Raw genomic sequence first — 20,595 nt, 5'->3', positions numbered from 1 at the left:
ATTTTTAACCACCAGGTGGCAGTCATTAGGTGCCACAGTCTGCATACGCAACCTTAAAAATAGCTGTTATTTTTAAGACACTGCTGGTGGAAGGGTAAATGAAACAATAATTTTGGAAACCTGTTTGGCAGTATATGCTAAGGCTGATCATATGCATATTTTAGTAATTCCACTTCTAGGTATATAACCAAAAAACCAAACCCATTGCCATCAAGTCAATTCCGACTCATAGCGACCCTATAGGACAGAGTAGAACTGCCCTGCCCCATAGAGTTTCCAAGGAGCGCCTAGCGGATTTGAACTGCCCACCCTTTGGTTAGCAGCTGTAGCATTTAACCACTACGCCACCAGGGTTTCCCCCAGGTATATACTCAACTAAAACACATACATACATTCACCAAAAGACATGTATAAGAACGTTCATGGCAGTGCTAGTCATAACAGACCAGAACTAGAAACTAACCGAGTCCCCAACAACAGGAGAATGGATAAACTCTGGCATATTTACTTCATTACAGGACTTAAGATAAAGATGTATCTAAAAATTGAGGAAGCCGATTTATATTTTACTGCTGATATATGTACAAAAGGATCACCTATCGTAAGTCAAGCAATGAACCTGAAGGCAGGAAAGACCGTTAATACCTTAGAATGGATGAAAGAAATTTCAAATAAGAGACTTGTAAGATTCAATCACAACTCACACAGGACTAGTGCTAAGGCCCTGTGTTTCAGTTTAATTGGAAGTGTTTATTTTCTCTTGGTGAATATAAATAATAGTGAGTCTTATAACCGACATCTTAAGAGTCAATGAAATACTGGTATGTGTATATATATGTGTGTGTGTGTGTGTTTGTTTGCCAAGTGCAAGCAAGGCACAATACAACACATATAGAGATGATAAAGAGGAAGCACTTAAGGGCCCTGCTGTATAAGTTTTATATTTATATATACAAAAAAAAAAAAAAAAAAACTCATTGCCGTCAAGTCAATTCCAACTCATAGCAACTCTACAGGACAGGACAGAACCGCCCCATAGGGTTTCCAAAGAGCTGCTAGTGGATTCGAACTACCAACCTTTTGGTTAGCCGCAAAACACTTAACCACTGCACCATCAGAGCTCCATATATATATATATCTCAACAGAGAGAAAGAGGGGAGCTAAAACATTCATTTAAACAACTATTATAATGACTTAGCATCATACTAGTGGTATAAGAAAAGTACAAAGTATAAAAAACAAAAACAGGAAAAAAGGAGAAATTTATTCCTGCTAATTATTGTATTAATGTTGTCCAATATATTTTTTTTAATATGATACCCACCAGTCACATGTAACTATTTAAATTTAAATGAATTATGGTAATATGTGCCGTCTCTGAGGGTTCTTGATCCTGTCCTACCCAATGACCATTCATCTGAACGAGTCGCAATGATTTAGCAAAAGAAGTTTCCTCAAAAAGAATTAATGAATTGAAATTTACAGAACCTATATTGAGACATAAAAGAAAAACAATCCTTGCCAAAAATACCATAATTTCAAAAAACACCCTTAAAAGGAAACATCAACGTTTATCAAACAAGTACCCAAAAGAAGCAGTAGGTTGGGAGCTAGGGGGACACAAAGATATTTAGGCAGTCTCTGACTTCCAGGAGCCCTCCTCTACTTGGGGAAATAAGATGCTCGTGAACAATTACAATGCAAGCAAATGCTGTAGGTAGTATACTCAGGAAACAATTACAGTATGAACTCTGAGTTGAAAGGACTATGGAGGTCTCCTAGCCCAATCTTCTCCCTTGTCAGGAATCCACTATGATGTCCTTACGAAACATTACTCAGTCTAAGTGCACCAAGGATAGTGATGCCACAAACAATTCGGAAGCAACTGCAGATGCGAGCCAAAAGAAGCTAAAGATAGGAGCTAACATTTAGAGCAAAGACAATCAGGAATATGGAAGTCAAGTGAATATCAAGTAAATATTAATAATACAGAGCCATACACTAAAGAACTATTATGGTATTAAAAAAACCCAAACCAAACCCAGTGCCATCGAGTTGATTCCGACTCATAGAGACCCTACAGGACAGAGTAGAACTGCCCCATAGAGTTTCCAAGAAGCACCTGGCAGATTCAAACTGCCAACCCTTTGGTTAGCAGCCGTAGCACTTAACCACTACGCCACCAGGGTAGAACCCATCATAACACAAAGCCAGGGAAAAAAACAATGGAGTATCATAAAGCCAACCCCCAACTAGAGGTCTGTCTATGGAAAAGGGAATGGAATAAATCAAGGCAAAATTTTACTCCATCTGACCACTAACCATTCCTAGCTCTCACCTGTCTGTTGGTGACTTCTATTTCCACCTGAGCCAGCAGAGGAGAAACTAACATTTACTCAGTAGCTACTATGTGTCAGCCCGGTACTAGGCATTTGTCATGAATCATTTCACATATACAGAACCAGGGCTTTACTGATGATTAGACCTCCCCAGACCAACCCATCATATTTATTATGATATTTTAGAAACATTTAGAAGACAGCTTGACATGGAGGAAAATGTGCTAGAAACTTAAAGGCAGAAGGTCTAGTCTGGGGTTCTGGTCCTGCAGTTGTGTGACTCTGGGAAAGTCTCTGGACTTCTCTGGATATCAGTTTCTTAAGTATCTGCCCCAACTACCTCACAGGTTGTTGTAAGGATCAAAATGGGATAACATATATAAAAGGAGTCTGTAAACATAAAACATGATTAATATCCAGTCATTCATTTAATAGTATTTACTAAGCATCTACACTACTCTAGGTCCTAGGGTTACAGTGGTAAACAAGACTGGCAGGTGCCTGCTCTCATGGAACTTACATTCTAGACGGTGGGAGGCAGAAAATAAACACAATTAAGTCAGCCAGAGTTTCCAATAGTGATGAACGCCCGAAAGAAAGCAAAACAGAATGATGTGAAAAGGCGTGAGCAGGGGAAAGAAAGCTACTTTAGATGGAATAGTCATAAAAGACCTTGCTGAAGTGACATAGTTGAGACCTCAAATACCTCTCCAGCCAAGAGAAGAGATAAGAAAAAGGTGCTCTAGGCATAAGGAACAAGACAAGCTTGGTGTGTTTGAAGCACAGAAAGAAGAAAGTATGCCTGGAACACAATCAATGAGCAAAAGTGTATTAGGAGGTAAGGTTGAAAAAGTGGACTGAGGACAAATACAGTATGATCTTAGGCCATGAAGAGGATATTATTACCATAAAACCCTTCTTTTCTTCAACATGGCCTAAGAAATTGACTCATTTATGCAAAGATCTAGTGTACACACTATCAAAAGTAGGACACTTCCAGCTTTCTAATTGAGCAATGCCATCACCAAGAAATGAGGGGAAAGACTCTAGACATGAAATTCTTAAAAACTAATCTAAACAAAGACATCATTTGTTATGTCTGGCAAGTCAAATAGTCAAAAACTTCTTTATAGTGAATAGAAGTGACAGAATTATAGAATTTGAGTTGAAAATACAAGTTCTTAACAACAACAAAAAAAAAATCAGTTCATTCAACAAATATTTATCAAGCACCTACTATGTGGAAGTCGTGTTCTAAGCACTAGAGATACAGCAATGAACAAACCAATAATTATTTAAGAAAAATTCAAAAATTTAACTATAGAAGTATCATAATACCAAAACTGAACTTCAACTTATTTTACGTCTCAGCATTTTCTGCAACACGTGTACCTGTCAAAAAGCAAACTTACCAAGGAATTCTTAATCACTTCACTTCTATAAAATTCTGGAAAAGAAGAAAAAAAAAATAAGTGATATGGAAAAAAATAAGCTCGTTAACTAAGTTCTTTCCTGTAAAATTTTTAACATACGATCCACTAAAACATTTAAAACATTTTCAAGGAATCTATTCTCTATTTTTATCAGTGAACTAGAAATAAAAATTAAGAATTAAATAAGAGCATTTTAAAGAGAAAAAGCATCAGTAAAGAAAGGTCAAAACTTTTTTAAGACAACTTAGTGGTTATTACCCCACTGGCTCCTTTACCCCAGATTCTAATCTGAGCCCTTAAAAGCTCAGATTTTCTTCTTCCCTCCCCACCCCTGGTCTCTACAAGTGATTCCATATGCTCTGTTTTTCTCGCATGTCCCCAATGCTTATCCATGGCAATACTATGCAATGAATACTAATCTAGCAGCCAGGCTACCTAAATTCTAAACTCTGTCGTTAACGTTCTGTCTCTAATTTCCTTGGGCCCATTTCTTCATTAGACAACTTAGAGAATCAGGCTAATAATCGAAGGTCATCTGTAAGCATTAAAGTTTTGTGATTCTACAAACCTCCACAGATGTTAGCAAATGTTACAAAACCCAAAGACCCAATCGAAAGAGGGAAATGTGTGAGAGGTTCAGACAGACACTCTCACCATTATCCAACCTTCCAGCATGCCATCCACTGACTCTGCCCAAGTCACCGCCATGCTGCTTTGTCACGGCAGTCTACAAGGACCCCTGTATCCTCGTGTTCCTATAAGGCAATATTTCCCAAGCGTGATGTACATACCACTGGTACTTGAGATGATTTTAGGTCATAACATGGACAATCTTTACTTTTTCTAATATACTGAAATGAATGTCTCACATATCTAACCCATAATTTTAAGTTCCCTAAGGGCAGTGGCACTTGTTTTGTACAACTGCTGCATCCTCAGAGCCTAAAACCATTCCTGGCACAGGGCAGACATACGAGATATATATATATATATATATATATATATATTTTTTTAACTGAACGAATAATTTCAAAGATTATGCTTAGGCCAATAAATTTTTAAAGTAATCAACTCAAAGGAAAATATAAAGTATGTAACAGTATAGATGGGACTCAAATATGGTGAAACTTGTCAAAGTGCTCCACTAATGACTGAAGCTGGGGGATCTTCATAAAAGTCATATGGGCAAAGTCTTTTGATTAAAGCACTTCTTGACAAGCATATCATCTACACTGCTTATTCTCAGCTTTCTCAAAAAATGATATAATCATTCTATTTTGTGAAGAGACATTCACAATACATTAAGTGAAGAAAGTAGGTTCTAAGAGAGGATTTACAACAGGATCCCAATTTTTGTAAGAAAATTAACAATGTTTATTCAGGTGGTAGGATTAGGCTGCTTACTTCTATTTTTTTGCTGGGTGGTTTTTAAATTTTCTATTATAAAAAGGTATTTTAAATTAAGAAAAAGGATAAATCTAATTTTTAAAAGGAGTCTCCTACTGATGAACATTTAGGAATTTCAAAGACATTATTTGGGGTATTTCAAATAATGTCTTAGGATATATATGTGTGTGTGTATTCTAAGACATTTGAATCTACAGGCTACAGAAAAATTGCAAGATCAAGGGACATACAGTTTGATTTTGATAGATATTATCAAATTGTTCTGTAAAAATAGTGTATTTACAATCCTACTTATGAAAATGCCTGTTTTCTAACACTAGGCAACCCTATTATTATTTTCATTTTTCCCTCAAATGGTTAACCAGTTATAAAAAAAAAATTTTTTTTATTGACTATATAAAAGTGTATGTGTTATGTATATGTGTGTATATATATTCTAACATATATGTATCATATATATTTTTTCAGAAATGGCAAAGAGGCGGGCAGCATTTCATTCCTTTGTGCATAGGGTCAGCATGAGTCAGGGGCCAATGCGACAGCAGCTAACGACAACAAAAAGGCTTAAAAACTGATTGTTTTATTACAAGGCACTTTCACTATACATTTAATACATTTTTGTATTGTTTGAATTTTTTATGATAAGTATGCATTACTTTTAAAATCAGGGGGAAAAAACAGTAAAGATACTCTTTTTTTCTTTTGAAAGAGAATTCCTTAGCTTAATTGCCAAGTATCAAAGTTAAACAGTTCCCAAAACACACATCTCCAGCTGGAAGAACAGTATCAATATGTCTTCTAAAACTGTTAACTATGTGAATAAATAAAATTAACAATTCACCTTTTCCATTAGCCCCACAAAATGGCCTTGCTAATTAAAATGAAGGGAGGTCAACAAAGGAGCCACACAATTTGGAAAGAGATCACCAAATATGAGGTAATTCCTAACATACTAAAGTTGGGCCTACATTGTCTATCATTCTGTTACAAAAATATCATTAATGAAATTAGCAGAATGGTGCAAACAGAAGAATACCAAACTTAGAATCAAAAGCCAGTTCCAGTCACCAATGCACAGTATATAAACTTGGAGACCCTGAACAAGTCAGTTAAGCCTTTGGGGCCAGTTTCTTTACCTTTTTAAGGAGAATGACATCTGGAAAACAGGGTTGTGGTGAGACTCAAATGAAATACAGTAAATTAAGAACACTTTATAAATCATAGTTTTTAGTAATTCACTTTTATTAATCCAATTTGAGCAAAGCCATTTGACAAGTAAATTTTCAAAGATATCCTCAGAAAACCTACTTCTACATGAAACGGTCCATTAGATACAAATGCTTCTCCATCAATCCATGCTAAGATCTAAAGAAACAAAGCAATCAGATTGCAGACCATGGTTCCACCAACATGTTTTGGCTGGTACGCAGCATTCCATTCATTCAACAAATGTTTTTCTTTAGTATACCAACTTTATTCATAATAGGAGAAATTCAAATTTAAACTTTACTGCAAAACTATTTTTCACCTATCAGACCAGTGAGAATTCAAACTTTTAATAGCACAATCTGTTAGTGAAGCTGTAGGAGGAAAAGGCACTAATATATAACAAGCAGGAATGTAAATTCAAACAAGCCCAATATTTATCAAAATTAAAAGTATCCACACTCTGACTCAGTAATTCCACTTCTTGGAATTTACCTTATAGCTGTATTAGCATTCATATAAAGTAACATATTTACTTATAAAGTTACTCAATGTAGTATTGTGTGTAATAACAAAAGAGTGGAACCATCTAAGTGCCCACCAATAAAAAAAAAAAAAAAAGAGCTAGCTAAATAAATTATGGTACATCTATTCAACAGAAATCTATGCTGGAAAAAAGTAGTAAGAAAGAAGCTCTCTATGAGCCAAAATGGAAAAATCTTCAAGGTATATTAATTGAGCAATGCAGGGTACATAAATGGGTAGGTAGGTAGGCAGGTGGGTGGGTGGGAAGACAGATAGACAGCAGATAGGCAGGTATAGTATGGTATTTTCTCTGTAAAAAGTAGAAGGGGGAAGGAATAAAAATCATAAGAATATTCCTATTTTTACTTGTATTTGCATAAAGTATCTCAGGAAAGATAAATAAGTGAACAACAGTGGTCATCAGGGTGGGACAGAAACCTAGGGAGATGCAGGACAGGTAAAAGGAAGGCTTTGATATAAACCTTTATACACATGCACATTTTAACTACACACCACATTATCTATTCAAAAAGTTAAAAAGAAAAATAAATATTTGAGGGCCTAGTATGTGCCAAGCATTGTTCCAGGTTACTGGGGATAGAGCAGTGAACAAAACTGACTTAAAAATTTCTACCTTCCAAAGACTGGAGTACGGCCCCTGGAAACCCTTTTAGCTCCGTAATAAAGTCACTTCTGAGGTTCACCCTTCATCTAAAGATTAGACAGGCCCATAAAACAAAACAAGACTAAAAGGGCACACGCCCAGGGGCAAGGATGAGAAGTCAGGAGGGATCAGGAAAGCTGGTAATAGGCAGCCCAAGGTCAAGAAGGAAAAGTGTTAACATGTCGTGGGGTTGTTAACCAATGTCATAAAACAATATGTGTACTAACTGTTTAATGAGAAGCTAGTTTGTTCTGTTAGTTTGTTCATCTCAAGTACAATAAAAAAAAATGTTTTTTTTTTCTGTCCTCATGGAACTTACATTTTTGTGGACAAAGACACATAATAACCAAATAATTAAACATATGGTATACCAGATGATGTTAAGTCCTGCAGAGAAAAAAAAAACACAGAAGATGGGGGTGAGAATAGTCACAATTTTTAAAAGGATCAGTCAGTGATCAAGGAAAGTTTCTCTAAGAAAACATTTAGAGCAAAGACCTGAAGACGGTGGTGGGGCTAGTCATGTCCGTATCTAGAGGAGAGAGTGTTCCAGGCCAAAAAAACAGCGTTTGCAGAGGCCTTTTAGTAGAAGTAAGGTTGATATACTCACTGAACAGCAAAAACGCTTGTGTGGCCCAAACAGAGCCAGCCAGAAAAGAGGACAGGAGTTCCGAAGCGTAACAGAGGGTCAAATCATGAAAAGCATTCTAAGAAATAGGGATTTCAGCTTTTACTCTGAGTGAGACGGGAAGTCCCTAGAGGGTTTTGAGGCAAGGAATAACATGATTTGACTTTCACTTTAACAGGATCTTGTTTGGGAAAAGACTGAGGGGGTCCAAGGGCAGGCAAACTTATTAGAAGTCAACTTCAACAATTCAAGCAAGAAGTGATAATAAAAAGCAATCAGATTATGGATATATATACTAATGATAGAACCAACAGTATTTGCTGAAAGACTGGACGTGTGATATAAGAGAAAAAGGACAATTCTGGGTGTGTCCAAGGTTTTTGGTCAAGCAAATGGAAGGATGGAGTTGCCATTTTCTGAGAGAAGGAAAAATACAGGAGGTGAGTCAGAGATGGAATATCAGAAACTCAGTTTTGAACATATCAAGTTTAAGTTACCTACTAGACTCCAAGTGGAGGTGTAGAACAGGCAACTAGATATAGAAGTCTGATCTCAGAGGAGAGGGGTAGGCTAAAGATATAAATTTGGAGGCTGTTAGAAAATAGATGATACTTAAAACTATGAGACTTCAATGAGATCACCAAATTAGATTATACAGAGATTTGTCTTCTGATGTATCCAAAATAACTGGTTGGTAATTCAGGAGATAACAGGCACTCACTTTTCATGAGTGATAAAATAACTAGTGCTGAAGAGCAAACACAGTATTATCAAAATTCCAAGTTTAAAAGGGAACCAGGATTAGAACCTAGCTCCCCATCCATTAACACAAAGTTCTATTCTCTGAGATGTGGTAACTGATGTTTTATTTGAACTACCTAAAAAGTAGACAATACCCTAAGGTCTCTAAAAGGATGTTCAAAGTCAAAAAAAAAAAAATCACACATAACTTCTTTGGATCTGCTATAAATTCAGCTGAAATAAAACAAAAAAATAACGTAGAAACCAACACTTCACATATTTTCCCAATAAAAAATTTTCTTGTAAAACTAAGAAATGTTACCACTAAACAGGTGGTTTAATGAGAAGGGTCAACTGGTTTTCTATCATAGTCATTCTACACTAAGGGCCACATAATTATCATGAAATGATTATTCATGTTTGTCATTACAAGTCTAACAAGATGATATTAACTAGACTTACTAAGGCAAGTGCTTTCAAGCTCCTCCTATGGTAGTTAAAAGTTATATAGCCCAATGTGTGGTCCCAACAAGAAGCCTGTGAATAGATTTTACTTAATCACAACATTTTGGGGCAGGAGGAAATCTCAGAAAGCATCAATCCTCTCATTTTAGAGATAAATTAACTAAAGCTCTTGCGCTCTTAACCACTATGTCATCAGGACTCTGCTAAAGCTCACAAGAGGAACTAAATGTCCTACCCAAGAGACTTGCCAGTTAGTGACAGATACAGCACAGCTGCCACATACCAGCCTTCCCTGCAGTCTGTCACCAGCTATTCCCCAACTGTGCCAATAATCACTTTACTGAGAAAACTTTAAGAAGTAGTCTATGATAATGTCTAAGTTCAAGATGTAATGTGAGCTAGACGGAGAAAACAAACAAAAATAAAGTCACTCAACTTTCATCTCATCTGTAGTTTCTACATCATGTCAACAACCAGCTCCCCACGACTATTGCCTTTTTAGAAGAAACTAGTATGATTGTTAACATTACAATTCTACTCATATTGCTATCATTTACCAAATACCTAAAATGTGTTAAGTACTATGTGAATTACTATTATTAGAGGTAATACTGGAGCAAGGCCACAGGACTTTTCTTAAGATAATCAAGGATTAGTCATATAGAAATACATCAAAAACTTAAAATATCCTGGTATTTTTATATATGGCTAGTGGTATTTTGGTTTTTTTTTTTTTTAGCAGCAGACCAGATGTGGAGTCCCTGGGTGGCACTAACCAAGAGGTTGGCGGTTTGAACCTACCCGGAGGCACCTCGGAAGATAGGCCTGACTATCTGCTTTTGAAAGGTTACAGTTTTGATTGAAAACCCTACAGAGCACAGTTCTACTCTAACAAACATGGGGTTGCCATGAGTCAGAATCAACTCGATGGCAACTAACAGTAACAGACCAGGTGTATTAAAAGCTGCAAAAATATTTATAACCTTACAATCAAATAGTGACCAAACTTTTTCATTTTCCTCCTGAGCACACTGAAGACTATATCCCAGCCCCCTTTTAATCTAAAAAGGACAATGCAGTTGATTTATGGCCAACAAACTGTGGTGACATTGATGTGGGCTACATGCATGAAAAAACCTCCCACAAGCAAACCTCTCTTGCCATGCCAGAGGCCATGTGTGCCTGAGTTACCACCTAAAGAAAAGCTGCCAAGACGTGTACCTGTTAAAGAACACCTGCATTGGACTGAGTGTAAGAAATTTATTCTGTTAAGCCACTGAGATTTGGAGTATTTGTTATTGTAACTAACATTAATCATTCAAATTAATACAATTAATTTCTGCCTGCGTAGAACGGCAGAATTTGGAGTCCTCTTTTTCACCCTGAAAAATTATTTTAATGCTATTTACTATGAGGGAGTTTATCTACTTTATATACTTTCTACTTTATACACTTCTGCACTGACTGAATTTTTTAATGAGCATATACTGGCATTATAATTTTTTAAAAAGTTATGAAACAACTGCTGCTTTAATAATGGTTTTTTTAAATAATTAAAACTAAAAAGATAAAATGCGATTTGAATTTTTCGTGTTTGTCACAGGACAAAATTCAAATAAGTCCTCAGTCCCTTTTATTAAAAATAATACCACTTTTTGTTAATATAAATAGATCTTTAATCACATTTTACAAAGATTTAACCATATCTTATCTCAATTGATCCTTATAAAAATCTGTCTTGCCTATTTCATAAGACACCATTACCTCCACTTTACAAACGGGAAAACTGAAGTTCAAAAAGCCACAGTCTTTGTCCAAAGTCACACAGCTAGAAAGCAGCTGAGCCTAAACTAGTACCAATGTATTTTTAAACCTAATCCAATGTTCCTATCATTACACCATGCATCCTCTCTTGTTCCAGCCCACATAAGCCAACTGGTTGTATCGGAGTGCCTTTCATACAATAGGTATTCAAAGGATGTTTTTAATTTTGAAATGAATATTCGGTCTACTCTCAGAAATGTCACTTACAGTAGCATCTGCAGCAAAATACTATATGAAAGTGAATTAGACGAAATCACACCATTGTTCTACAAATGACTCCATATAAAAAGAATTACAGACATGAGAAGATATAAACTATAGCCCTAAGAGAAACCAGTTACATCTGAACGAAAAGTAAAATCAATACAGGGCACCGGACTCATAGAAACGATTTGAAATGCTAGGCACTGTTAGGAAGGTATCTGCAGCTAACATATATAAAGAACAGAAAGCTTGTCAATGTATAAGGCTCAGTTATCCAAAGAAGTATCCATACATGACAACTGCTCAAACAACATGACAACTGAGCTTTCCAATAAGCCACTACAAGAGGCACAATCAATCACTTGTGTTACAAAAGAATAAACATGAGATGTAACAATCTCTGGGCTCTGAGTCCACAGATGCCCTTACCTTTATAGGTCTTTTCTGTATTACACAAGTGAAGTGTGAAGTAGGTATCAAGGAGCTGATGGCCATCTCTATTAACAATGTTCCGGGCAGCAATGTTTCGAAGATGTCGAAGACGCCGCTAAAAAATAACAAAAAAAAGAAAGAGGTATTCAGCTTTTCCTCCTATAAAATTTTCTGAAAGTCACGATTCAAAAATAAAATACAGTAATTTGTGCCAGCCATTCATTTGTTGAGCCAGTAATCTTAACCTAGTTTCTTCTTTATGCCTCATCATCCCCTCTATCAAACAGGAATTATGCCTGCCCTATCTCTTGTACAAGGTTGTTCTGATCAAATAAAATATTTTTTGAAAGCATAAATGGTATGTAAGTGCTATATAGATGTAGAACAGCATTAGTAATTGCTAACATAAACTAAAGAGTAATTTGCTTTTTTCTCCGAAAGGATGCTCGTAGAAATGCAAAGTCCATCTCGTATCAACAGAAAATCAGCAGTTATTACATACAACCATCCCTGTTGCCAGCTCCATCTGGATGCCAGAACATCTGTACAACCAGGAAGAGTCCAAAGCCAAAAAATAAAGGCAGTAACTCATTGGTCATACCATTCAGCCAATAACCCAGGTGTTGTGAGCTTAAATCAAACTTTCACTTCAATGGCAGCCAACCAATCTCTATTTCCTAATCAGGTCCCTTTCCCAATATTTCTCCTGCTAGGAATCTTGACTTATTTAGAGTTACAAGTGTTGGAAACACAAAGCTGCATAGAAACACAAAACAGTGGAAATCAACAAAAATACAAGATAAGCTTAAGGGATAACTAAATCACCTCACATCAAAAAGAGAAAATAAAGACAATGCAGAAGTCTGGGCACATCAGCTTCATCTCCAAAAGTTAGCTCCTGGTGTCAGATAATTATTTTCAGAGATTTAAAAATAAAAGCCAAGTGCCCAGTTTTAAAATATGCTTAGAGCTCTCCAGGCTGACAGCCCCTTCTACCAAGGTAAGTCCATCTTGAGTCACGAGTGCAGTCAACCAAAAGAGTGCAGTTTTTTTTTTTTCCACCCACATACAAACCCAAACCTTTCTTACAATCTAGAGATTAAGATTATTTGAGAGAGAAGGCCACTGTCTAATAAATTTGCTTAATCCCCTAAGGCGGCAAAGCCTCAAAGGATCTACTGGAACTCTGTGTTATCTTTACAACTTATTTTAACATGAGAAAGGAAACCCCAGTGTAGTGGTTAAGAGTTACATCTGCTAATCAAAAGGTCAGCACTCTGAATCCACCAGGTGGTCCTTGGAAATTCTATGGGGCATCCTATTCTGTCCTATAGGGTTTCTATGAGTCAGAATTGACTCGATGGCAATGGGTTTTTTTTTTTTAACATGGGAAAATAGACGGCTCCAGATATTGTCTATCTTCCCCCAACTAGAATACAAGTCCTATGAGAAAAGAGACTTAATTTTATTTATAGCTGCATTCCTAGCATTTAGAGGAGAACCTAGCAAATAGGTACTGAACATTTTTTGATTGAATGAATAAATCTCTAGTGAATTAACCCAGTCAAGAAGGTCTTAGTGTGACCTAGGTCTTGCAATGGCTCTCTGAGTGGCCTGGAACCCTTACTGGATTCTGAAGTCCACCTACCAGGTGGTGGGAGCAAACAGAGCACTTCAAATCCAAGAACTGAACTAAGAACTGAAACTAGGATAAAGTCTTAGCGGTGCTTCTGAACTACGGTAAATCCTTTAGACTCACATATCTTAGACTGTTTTAGGGTATATGCTCTAGACAGGATAAAAACAGGAAGTCATAGATAGCTCAGTCAGTGGTCCAAGTGTTAAGAATAATATCTTTTCTGGTGGGGAAGCCCAAATAGGCAGTCATATAGATAAAACAAGATCTGCCATGAGGGGACAGTTATCAAAGCTGGGTAAGAGGTACCTGGGAGTTCATTATATTTCTCTCTAGACACAGGATAGATAGATAGACAGACAGATAGATAGAGATACTATGTTTTTCTATATAAATAAATATAATATAAATACATACATATAATTTCTATATTTATATTTATTATAAATCATATAAGATTATGACAAGAGAGAAGGCCACTGCCTAATAAACTTGCTTAATCCTCTAAGTACATACATATACATATATATATAAAGGAGACCTGGTGGTACAGTGGTTAAGACCTTGGCAGCTAACCAAAACGTCAGCAGTTCGAATCCACTAACTGCTCCTTGTAAAGCCTATAGGGTAGTTCTACTCTGTCTTCATAGGGTCACTATGAGTCAGAAACAACTTGATGGCAATGGGTTTTTTGTTACATTTTATATATATATATATAATCTCCATGTTTAAAAAATGCTTTAAAGTGATAACAATAGGAACAGAAATAAAGACTAAGACAACACAGGAGCCTAAAGAAAGAATGGGCTTAACAGGGTAACTGATCAGATAATGGATGTGTTTGAGGATAAAGAGAAGAGGGAGTCAAAGGTGACGCCTAGGGGAATAAGGTCTAATCGATAAAGGTGTCAAGGCAATAGGGTAACCACAAAAAAATATATATATACATAATACACACACATATATATAAATACATATATGTAGGAAACATAGCCTATACTGCATATCAAATTTCAGACAGCTTACACATTAAATGTAAATATGTTTGAACCATAAAAGTACCAAAAGAAACCATGAAGAATTATTTTATAACCTCAAATGTCTAAGAATGGCACAAAGCTCAGAAGCTATAAAAAATTTGCTACATAAAATGTAGTAAAATTACAAATGGCAAAAACTACCACATGCAAAGTCAAAGTTAAAAACAACCTAAAGAAAAAAGTTTAATTCATATAACAAGGACAACGTCACTAAAACATAAAGCATTCCTAAAAATCAATAAGAAAAAGTCCAATAACCCAATAGAAAAGCAGCAAAAAATATTAAACATGAAAAGATCCCCAACCTCAGTCATAAGAGAAATGCAAATTAAAACTATCCTAAAATAGGCAAAGACCAAAATGTCTAATAACATATTCCAAGACAAGGCAATAGTAAAACAGGCACTTGGCTGACAGGAGCATAACTGGTACAGCCACTACAGATGGCGATCTGGTAATACCTATGAAAATAACAAATGCATATATTGTTTGACCCAGCAATTTCACTTCTGCGTGTGTGCTAAAAACATACTTGCAGAAATGTAGTATAACGTAGGTAATACCCAAACCCACTGCCGTCGAGTCGATTCCGACTCAGTATTGTTTATATTAGCAAAAAACTGGAAATAACTTAAATGTCCACAAATAGGGGACTAGCTAAGTTATGAACTATCCCACAGTGGAATATTATCTGGCCATAAAGAATAACATGGCAGCTCTCTGAGCAATGACGTGGAACAATCCCTACTGTATACGATCACGTGTCACTTAACATCCACGATACGTTCTATGAAATAGAATATTACGTGATTTGGATGTTGTACGAGCACACAGGCAGTCCCCGCATTACAAACATGTTACGTTCCTATATCTGTCTTCATGTCAATTTTGTATTAAGTCGGAAAGTTAGGTATGGTTTGTATCTAACATCAGTTAGGCAAATGTTTGTCTTAGTATATAGTATATAGTGTACCTTTATATGCACAAAAAACACTTAAGAAACACTTCCAGATACACTAAAACATCTTTAACATAATAGAAATGTTATGACGCATGTCACGAAGTAGTACTCATTTTTTAATTACAAACCATTGTGTGTACCTCGGATTTTTAATATAATAGGCTTTACAGGGGTTGGACCACAGAGGTATACGCAGTCAGACATTGCCCCAATGGAAGAAATGTGGAGCATAACTATACTTTTTTGTTTTAAGTACAAATCAGTTTATACAGTCAGTGTGTTTCGCATGTTATCACTTCTGTTTCGTAGGAAAAAAAGAATATAAGTACATAATTATTGGAAATGCATAAAATATAACCGATAACATTGGCCCCCCTCAGGGGAGGGAATACATAGCAGCATGAAGACTTTTCAGTGTATCCTTTTATAAACCCCTTGAATTGTGAACTATATGAATATATTATCTATTTTTTCTATAAAATTTACGTTAAAAAAAAAGTGACAGATGGCAACTAACCTTTAAGCACAGGTATCTGGGGAAGCCATTACCATATGCAGTGTGACATCATGGTGAGAACTCAAACTAGAGTTGATAATCCTGAGTTGCAGGGTAGTTCTACCCTAGAGCCCTACTCTTTCTGAGCCTGTTTCCCATTCCATAATATGGAGATATTTCCTGACTGTCTACCTCGGGCAAGGATCAAATGAAATAATAGATTTAAAAAAAAGCTCTCTAAAAAATTGCAATTTATAAATATAGGGCATTAACAGAGGTAGGGATGTCAAGAGAGGGATATGGTCATTGGTGGAAGATGATGAATTGATTTAGGCATTTCTAATTTGAAGTGAAGGGACAGATTTAGAATACAGATGTGATAAATTCACAAGAATAGCTCTCCGAAAGAGAAACAATCGATAAATAGAATTATAAAACTGGAAAGGACCCTGAAGGTCATCTAAGTCTTTGCTAGCAGCAGCACACGGGAACTTGGGGGAAATGCAGAATCTCAGATACTACCACAGACCTACTCAATCAGAATCAGCAGTTTAACAAGATCCTCAGGTGATTCCTATATACATTTAAGTTAAAAAAAAAAAAAAAAAAAAACACTGATCTAACCCATCTTACTCATTTTCCAGATAATAAAATTGAGACCCTAAGTAAAAGCACTTACCCATATTCACACTGTTAATAAAGAGCAGAATTCAGATTTGACCCAGACCCGGCCTCCTGAGTTGTGTATGTATATCCGTATACATCATGTATTTGCTTCCTGACACCTTGTTTCAAAACCTTTGAGACATCTTTGCCTTTCAGATGCCCGTGATTCTACTCTCATTTCTAATCAGCTATCCAGACCATCCATTTTTCTTCACAATATCTCCACCATGTTTCTTCTTTTCCACACCCTTCATTCAATGCCCTCGAGTAGACTACTGCTGCTCGTACTACAAAAAATCAGCTTCCTTTTCTTTCCTTGTATCAACTTCCTCTTATGCAAACAAGAGTTCACTTCCCATTAGCAAACTATATAATTTTTTTAAGAAACCGTAAGCCATTAAAAACCATTAAAAGTTACCATACTGATGTCAGGCAAAATCTACATATGATACCTACCAAGACTAGCAAATTACAACTTGGCAATTCTGACCTAGAGCCTTCATTTCTTGACTTCCGTTATTTCTTTCCCATTATTTCCTTCTCTTTGCCCCAGAACAAATGCAGGCTGTCTTTATCTAACATGTCCTCCCACTATAAGCTTTGCTAAATAAATCCAAAGACCCTAAACCTACCTTTCCAGTACCATCTCCTGTCCCAATAAGCCCTCGCCATCCACAGAACATTTTCATATCTTTATAATTCTCTCTTATACACTATACAAGAAACCCTGGTGGTGCAGTGGTTAAGAGCTATGGCTGCTAACCAAAAGGTTGGCAGTTCAAATCCACCAGGCATTCCTTGGAAACCCTATGGGGCAGTTCTACTCTGTCTTATAGGGTCGCTATGAGTCAGAATTGACTCAATGGCAACAGGTTTAGGGTTTTTTTTTATACACTGTACCAGGGTACCATAACAAACCAAAGTATTTCAACACTTCTTGAGTATCCCTCAGGGCAGATACTACCAATAAAACAGAAGTCTCAATACTTCTGAATACCTGTCCTACATAAATATAAGAGAAGTAGAAGCCCTGCTCCCTGCTCCATTTCCATTTTCATTTATGCACCAAGAGGTTTTGACACTTTTCCAAGCAAATAATACAGGAAGGTTTTTACAGATGCTCAGCCCCGGGAGGAATAACTGAACAGAGACCGAATGAGCCACCCACAGCAGGGAGCCTGTGCGCTACAGCATCAGGGAACATGCTGGAGGTTTGCAAATACAAATTGAGAAGTTCGGTCAAACCGACCTGAAAAAATCAAAGACAGAAACCAAGTTTCGTTCCACAGTTGCCAGCACCGTGTTCTAAGCACTTTGCAAGCAGTTACTTCATTTACTCCTCATTACAACTCTGTGAGGTAGAAACTATTAGCTGCATTTTACAGCTGAGATATCTGCAGTTTAGAGAAGTTAAACACATTCCTAAAGGAAATAGTAGAGCTGGGACTCAAACACATCCCTGCTAAATTTAAATCACACTACAAAAACAGTGTTTGGCATAATCAGAATTTGTAGCTCACACTCCGTTCTTTAACTGAAATGCCCTCCTCTTTAAGTGCTACGGCTGCTAACCAAAGGGTCGGCAGTTCGAATCCGCCAGGCGCTCATTAGAAAATCAATGGGGCAGTTCTACTCCGTCCTATAGGGTCGCTATGAGTCGGAATCGGCTCGAGGGCACTGGGCTTTACTGGGTTATACCTACAGCACTTAGCACAAGTCTGGCACAAAATTAGGTGCTTAACAAATGGTTGCTGGATGAATCAATGAATAAACCATAGATAAATTAGATATTTCCCTGTGCCACATAGCTCAGTATAGTCAGATACATGTTAACATTTAAAACTGTATTTTATTCATAGTTCTATAAAAAAGGCTTATATTTTATCACATTTCTTTGCCCGTCTGTCTCCTCACTATGAGCTCCTTAAGAACCAAAACTATGTGTTTTTATACTTAGTGGCTATTGTGCTGCTCACAGAGATATTCAGTAAGTCTTCGTTGACAGAATGACTGAGTAATAAATGAATAAATACACAAAAACCACTGCTTCACAGTTTCGAGCTCCATCTTCGCTTACTCGGAAACTTCTTCAGAAGCCTCTTAATCGTTCTCCTCTCCACCAGTCTCTTCTCAAGACTGTCCTCTCACTCTTGCTTACAGTCAAATGCCAAGGGTAAATGTGGAGAGGGTGTTCAGAGATGGAAAGTCATCCTTTTACAGCCATCATAGCCAAGACTGGATCAGGCACGAATCAATGAATGATAAATCTATGGAGGTAGGAACAAGATATGTGCATAGTCTTAAAGTCTCCCTACAGACTGTTTATTAGTTTTAAGGGGAAAACAAGCAAGAGCTGATTGGGTGATCAAAACTAGCATCACCAGTAAGAGGCAGATGGACATCATGTACCTCCAGATAGATACCCGTGAAGCAAACATCATGACCCACACAATATTCCAACTGCAAATGCATAATCTGAACCTAATCATGAGGAAACATCAAACACAAAATGAAGTTTTGTTTTGTTTTGTTTTTAAAGCGGGGGAAGAAAAATGTGCAACAGAATTTCAAATTCTCATGAAATCCACACTTTCTGGAGCCACTGAGGTTGGCTGAACCCCCAAAACTACTGCCCTAAGAGATAATCTCTAAACCTTAAATCAAAATATTCCCTGAAGTCTCCTTTAAACCAAACAATAGGCTAGCTTAATTAGTAAAGAGGAAACCCTGGTGGTACAGTGGTTAAGCGCTATGGCTGCTAACCAAAAAGATCGGCAGTGTCTTTGGCAACTCTGTGGTGCAGTTCTACTCTGTCCTATAGAGTCGCCATGAGTCGAAATAGACTCCACAGCAATGGGTTTTTGGTTTAATTAGTAAAGAATGTCTGCCTTGAGCGCTGTGCTCTTTTAAAGAAATATCTATATGGGATCAAACTGACAACATCACCTGGAAAGATCAACTGTAAGCTTAGGGGTCAGTGAGTTTATGTTAAGGGGGGAGGAACAATTACGAAAAGAAGGGTAATAATGGTTGCCCAACTTGGAGAATGTATCGTAATCAATGTACTGAATTGTATGGGTAGAAATCTTTGAATTGGTGTATGGTCTGCTGTGTATATTTTCAATAACAATTAAAAAAAGATGGGGGAATCTGTATTAGAACATTGACATGGCATAAAAATAAAATAAAATATGAAGAAAACCTGTGGAAAATGTTCTACATTAAAGAAAAGACAACTAAATGCAATACCTGACCAGCTTGGATCCTGAACTAGAAGGAAAAAAATCTCTGTAAAGGATGTTATGGGATCAACTGACAAAACTGGAATATGAACCACAGATTAAAGTTTTATATCAGTGTTAAATTTACTTGATAGCTATACTATTGTTATAACAGAGGATATCCCTATACTAGGAAAAACACTGTTAAGTCTTTAGGGATAAAAGGTAATGATGTATATAACTTAACTCCAAAGGGTCAGCACACAAAAAAATATGTATCTGTAAATTTATACACACAGAAAGAGCATGCAAAACGGTAAAGCAAATGGAATAAAATGTAAACAACAGACAAATCTGGGCAAAGGGTATATATGTGTTCTTATGCTATTTTTATTTTACAGTTTTCCCATAAGCTTAAAATCATTTCCAAACAAAAAGTTAAAATACACACACACACAAAGACTGTCCTCCCCTCTCCATGCAAGATAATGTTCAAATCCATGGCATACAAGGCCCTTTATAACCTAATTCCAAACTACTACCTCTCCAACTCATTTGTTTCCACCACACCACTCAAACTCCTTAAGCTCTGGCCACGCTTAACAGCCTGCCATTCCCTTTTATGCCTCCTTACCTTTTTGCTCAAGCTAGTCCCTCTGTTAGAATCCCTTTTCACCTTTTCCCTACCTCAGTATTTCGTTCAAGA

At 36.6% G+C, this 20,595-nt stretch overlaps 1 protein-coding gene across 7 annotated transcripts in view; it reads right to left on the bottom strand.

Moving 5' to 3' along the window:
• UVRAG (UV radiation resistance associated) overlaps positions 1-20,595 on the bottom strand; it is a 295,043-nt gene that overhangs the window by 263,080 nt on the left and 11,368 nt on the right. For 6 of the 7 annotated variants that reach the window (XM_023538911.2, XM_023538913.2, XM_064288716.1 and 3 more), the window contains exons 2-3: positions 11,867-11,984; positions 3,753-3,787 (exon numbers count right to left, since the gene is read on the bottom strand). In XM_023538911.2, coding sequence (XP_023394679.2) covers positions 3,753-3,787; positions 11,867-11,984 — 153 coding nt within the window. Of the gene's footprint in view, positions 1-3,752; positions 3,788-11,866; positions 11,985-18,745; positions 20,586-20,595 lie in introns of those variants that run through there. The other variant, XM_064288718.1, reaches the window with a different exon arrangement.

This window comes from Loxodonta africana, chromosome 7 (genome assembly GCF_030014295.1).
Source record: "Loxodonta africana isolate mLoxAfr1 chromosome 7, mLoxAfr1.hap2, whole genome shotgun sequence".
NCBI classification, from domain to species: Eukaryota; Metazoa; Chordata; class Mammalia; order Proboscidea; family Elephantidae; genus Loxodonta; species Loxodonta africana.
The sequence above is the reverse complement of the archived record's forward strand: the minus strand, read 5'-3'. Positions and strand labels throughout refer to the sequence as shown.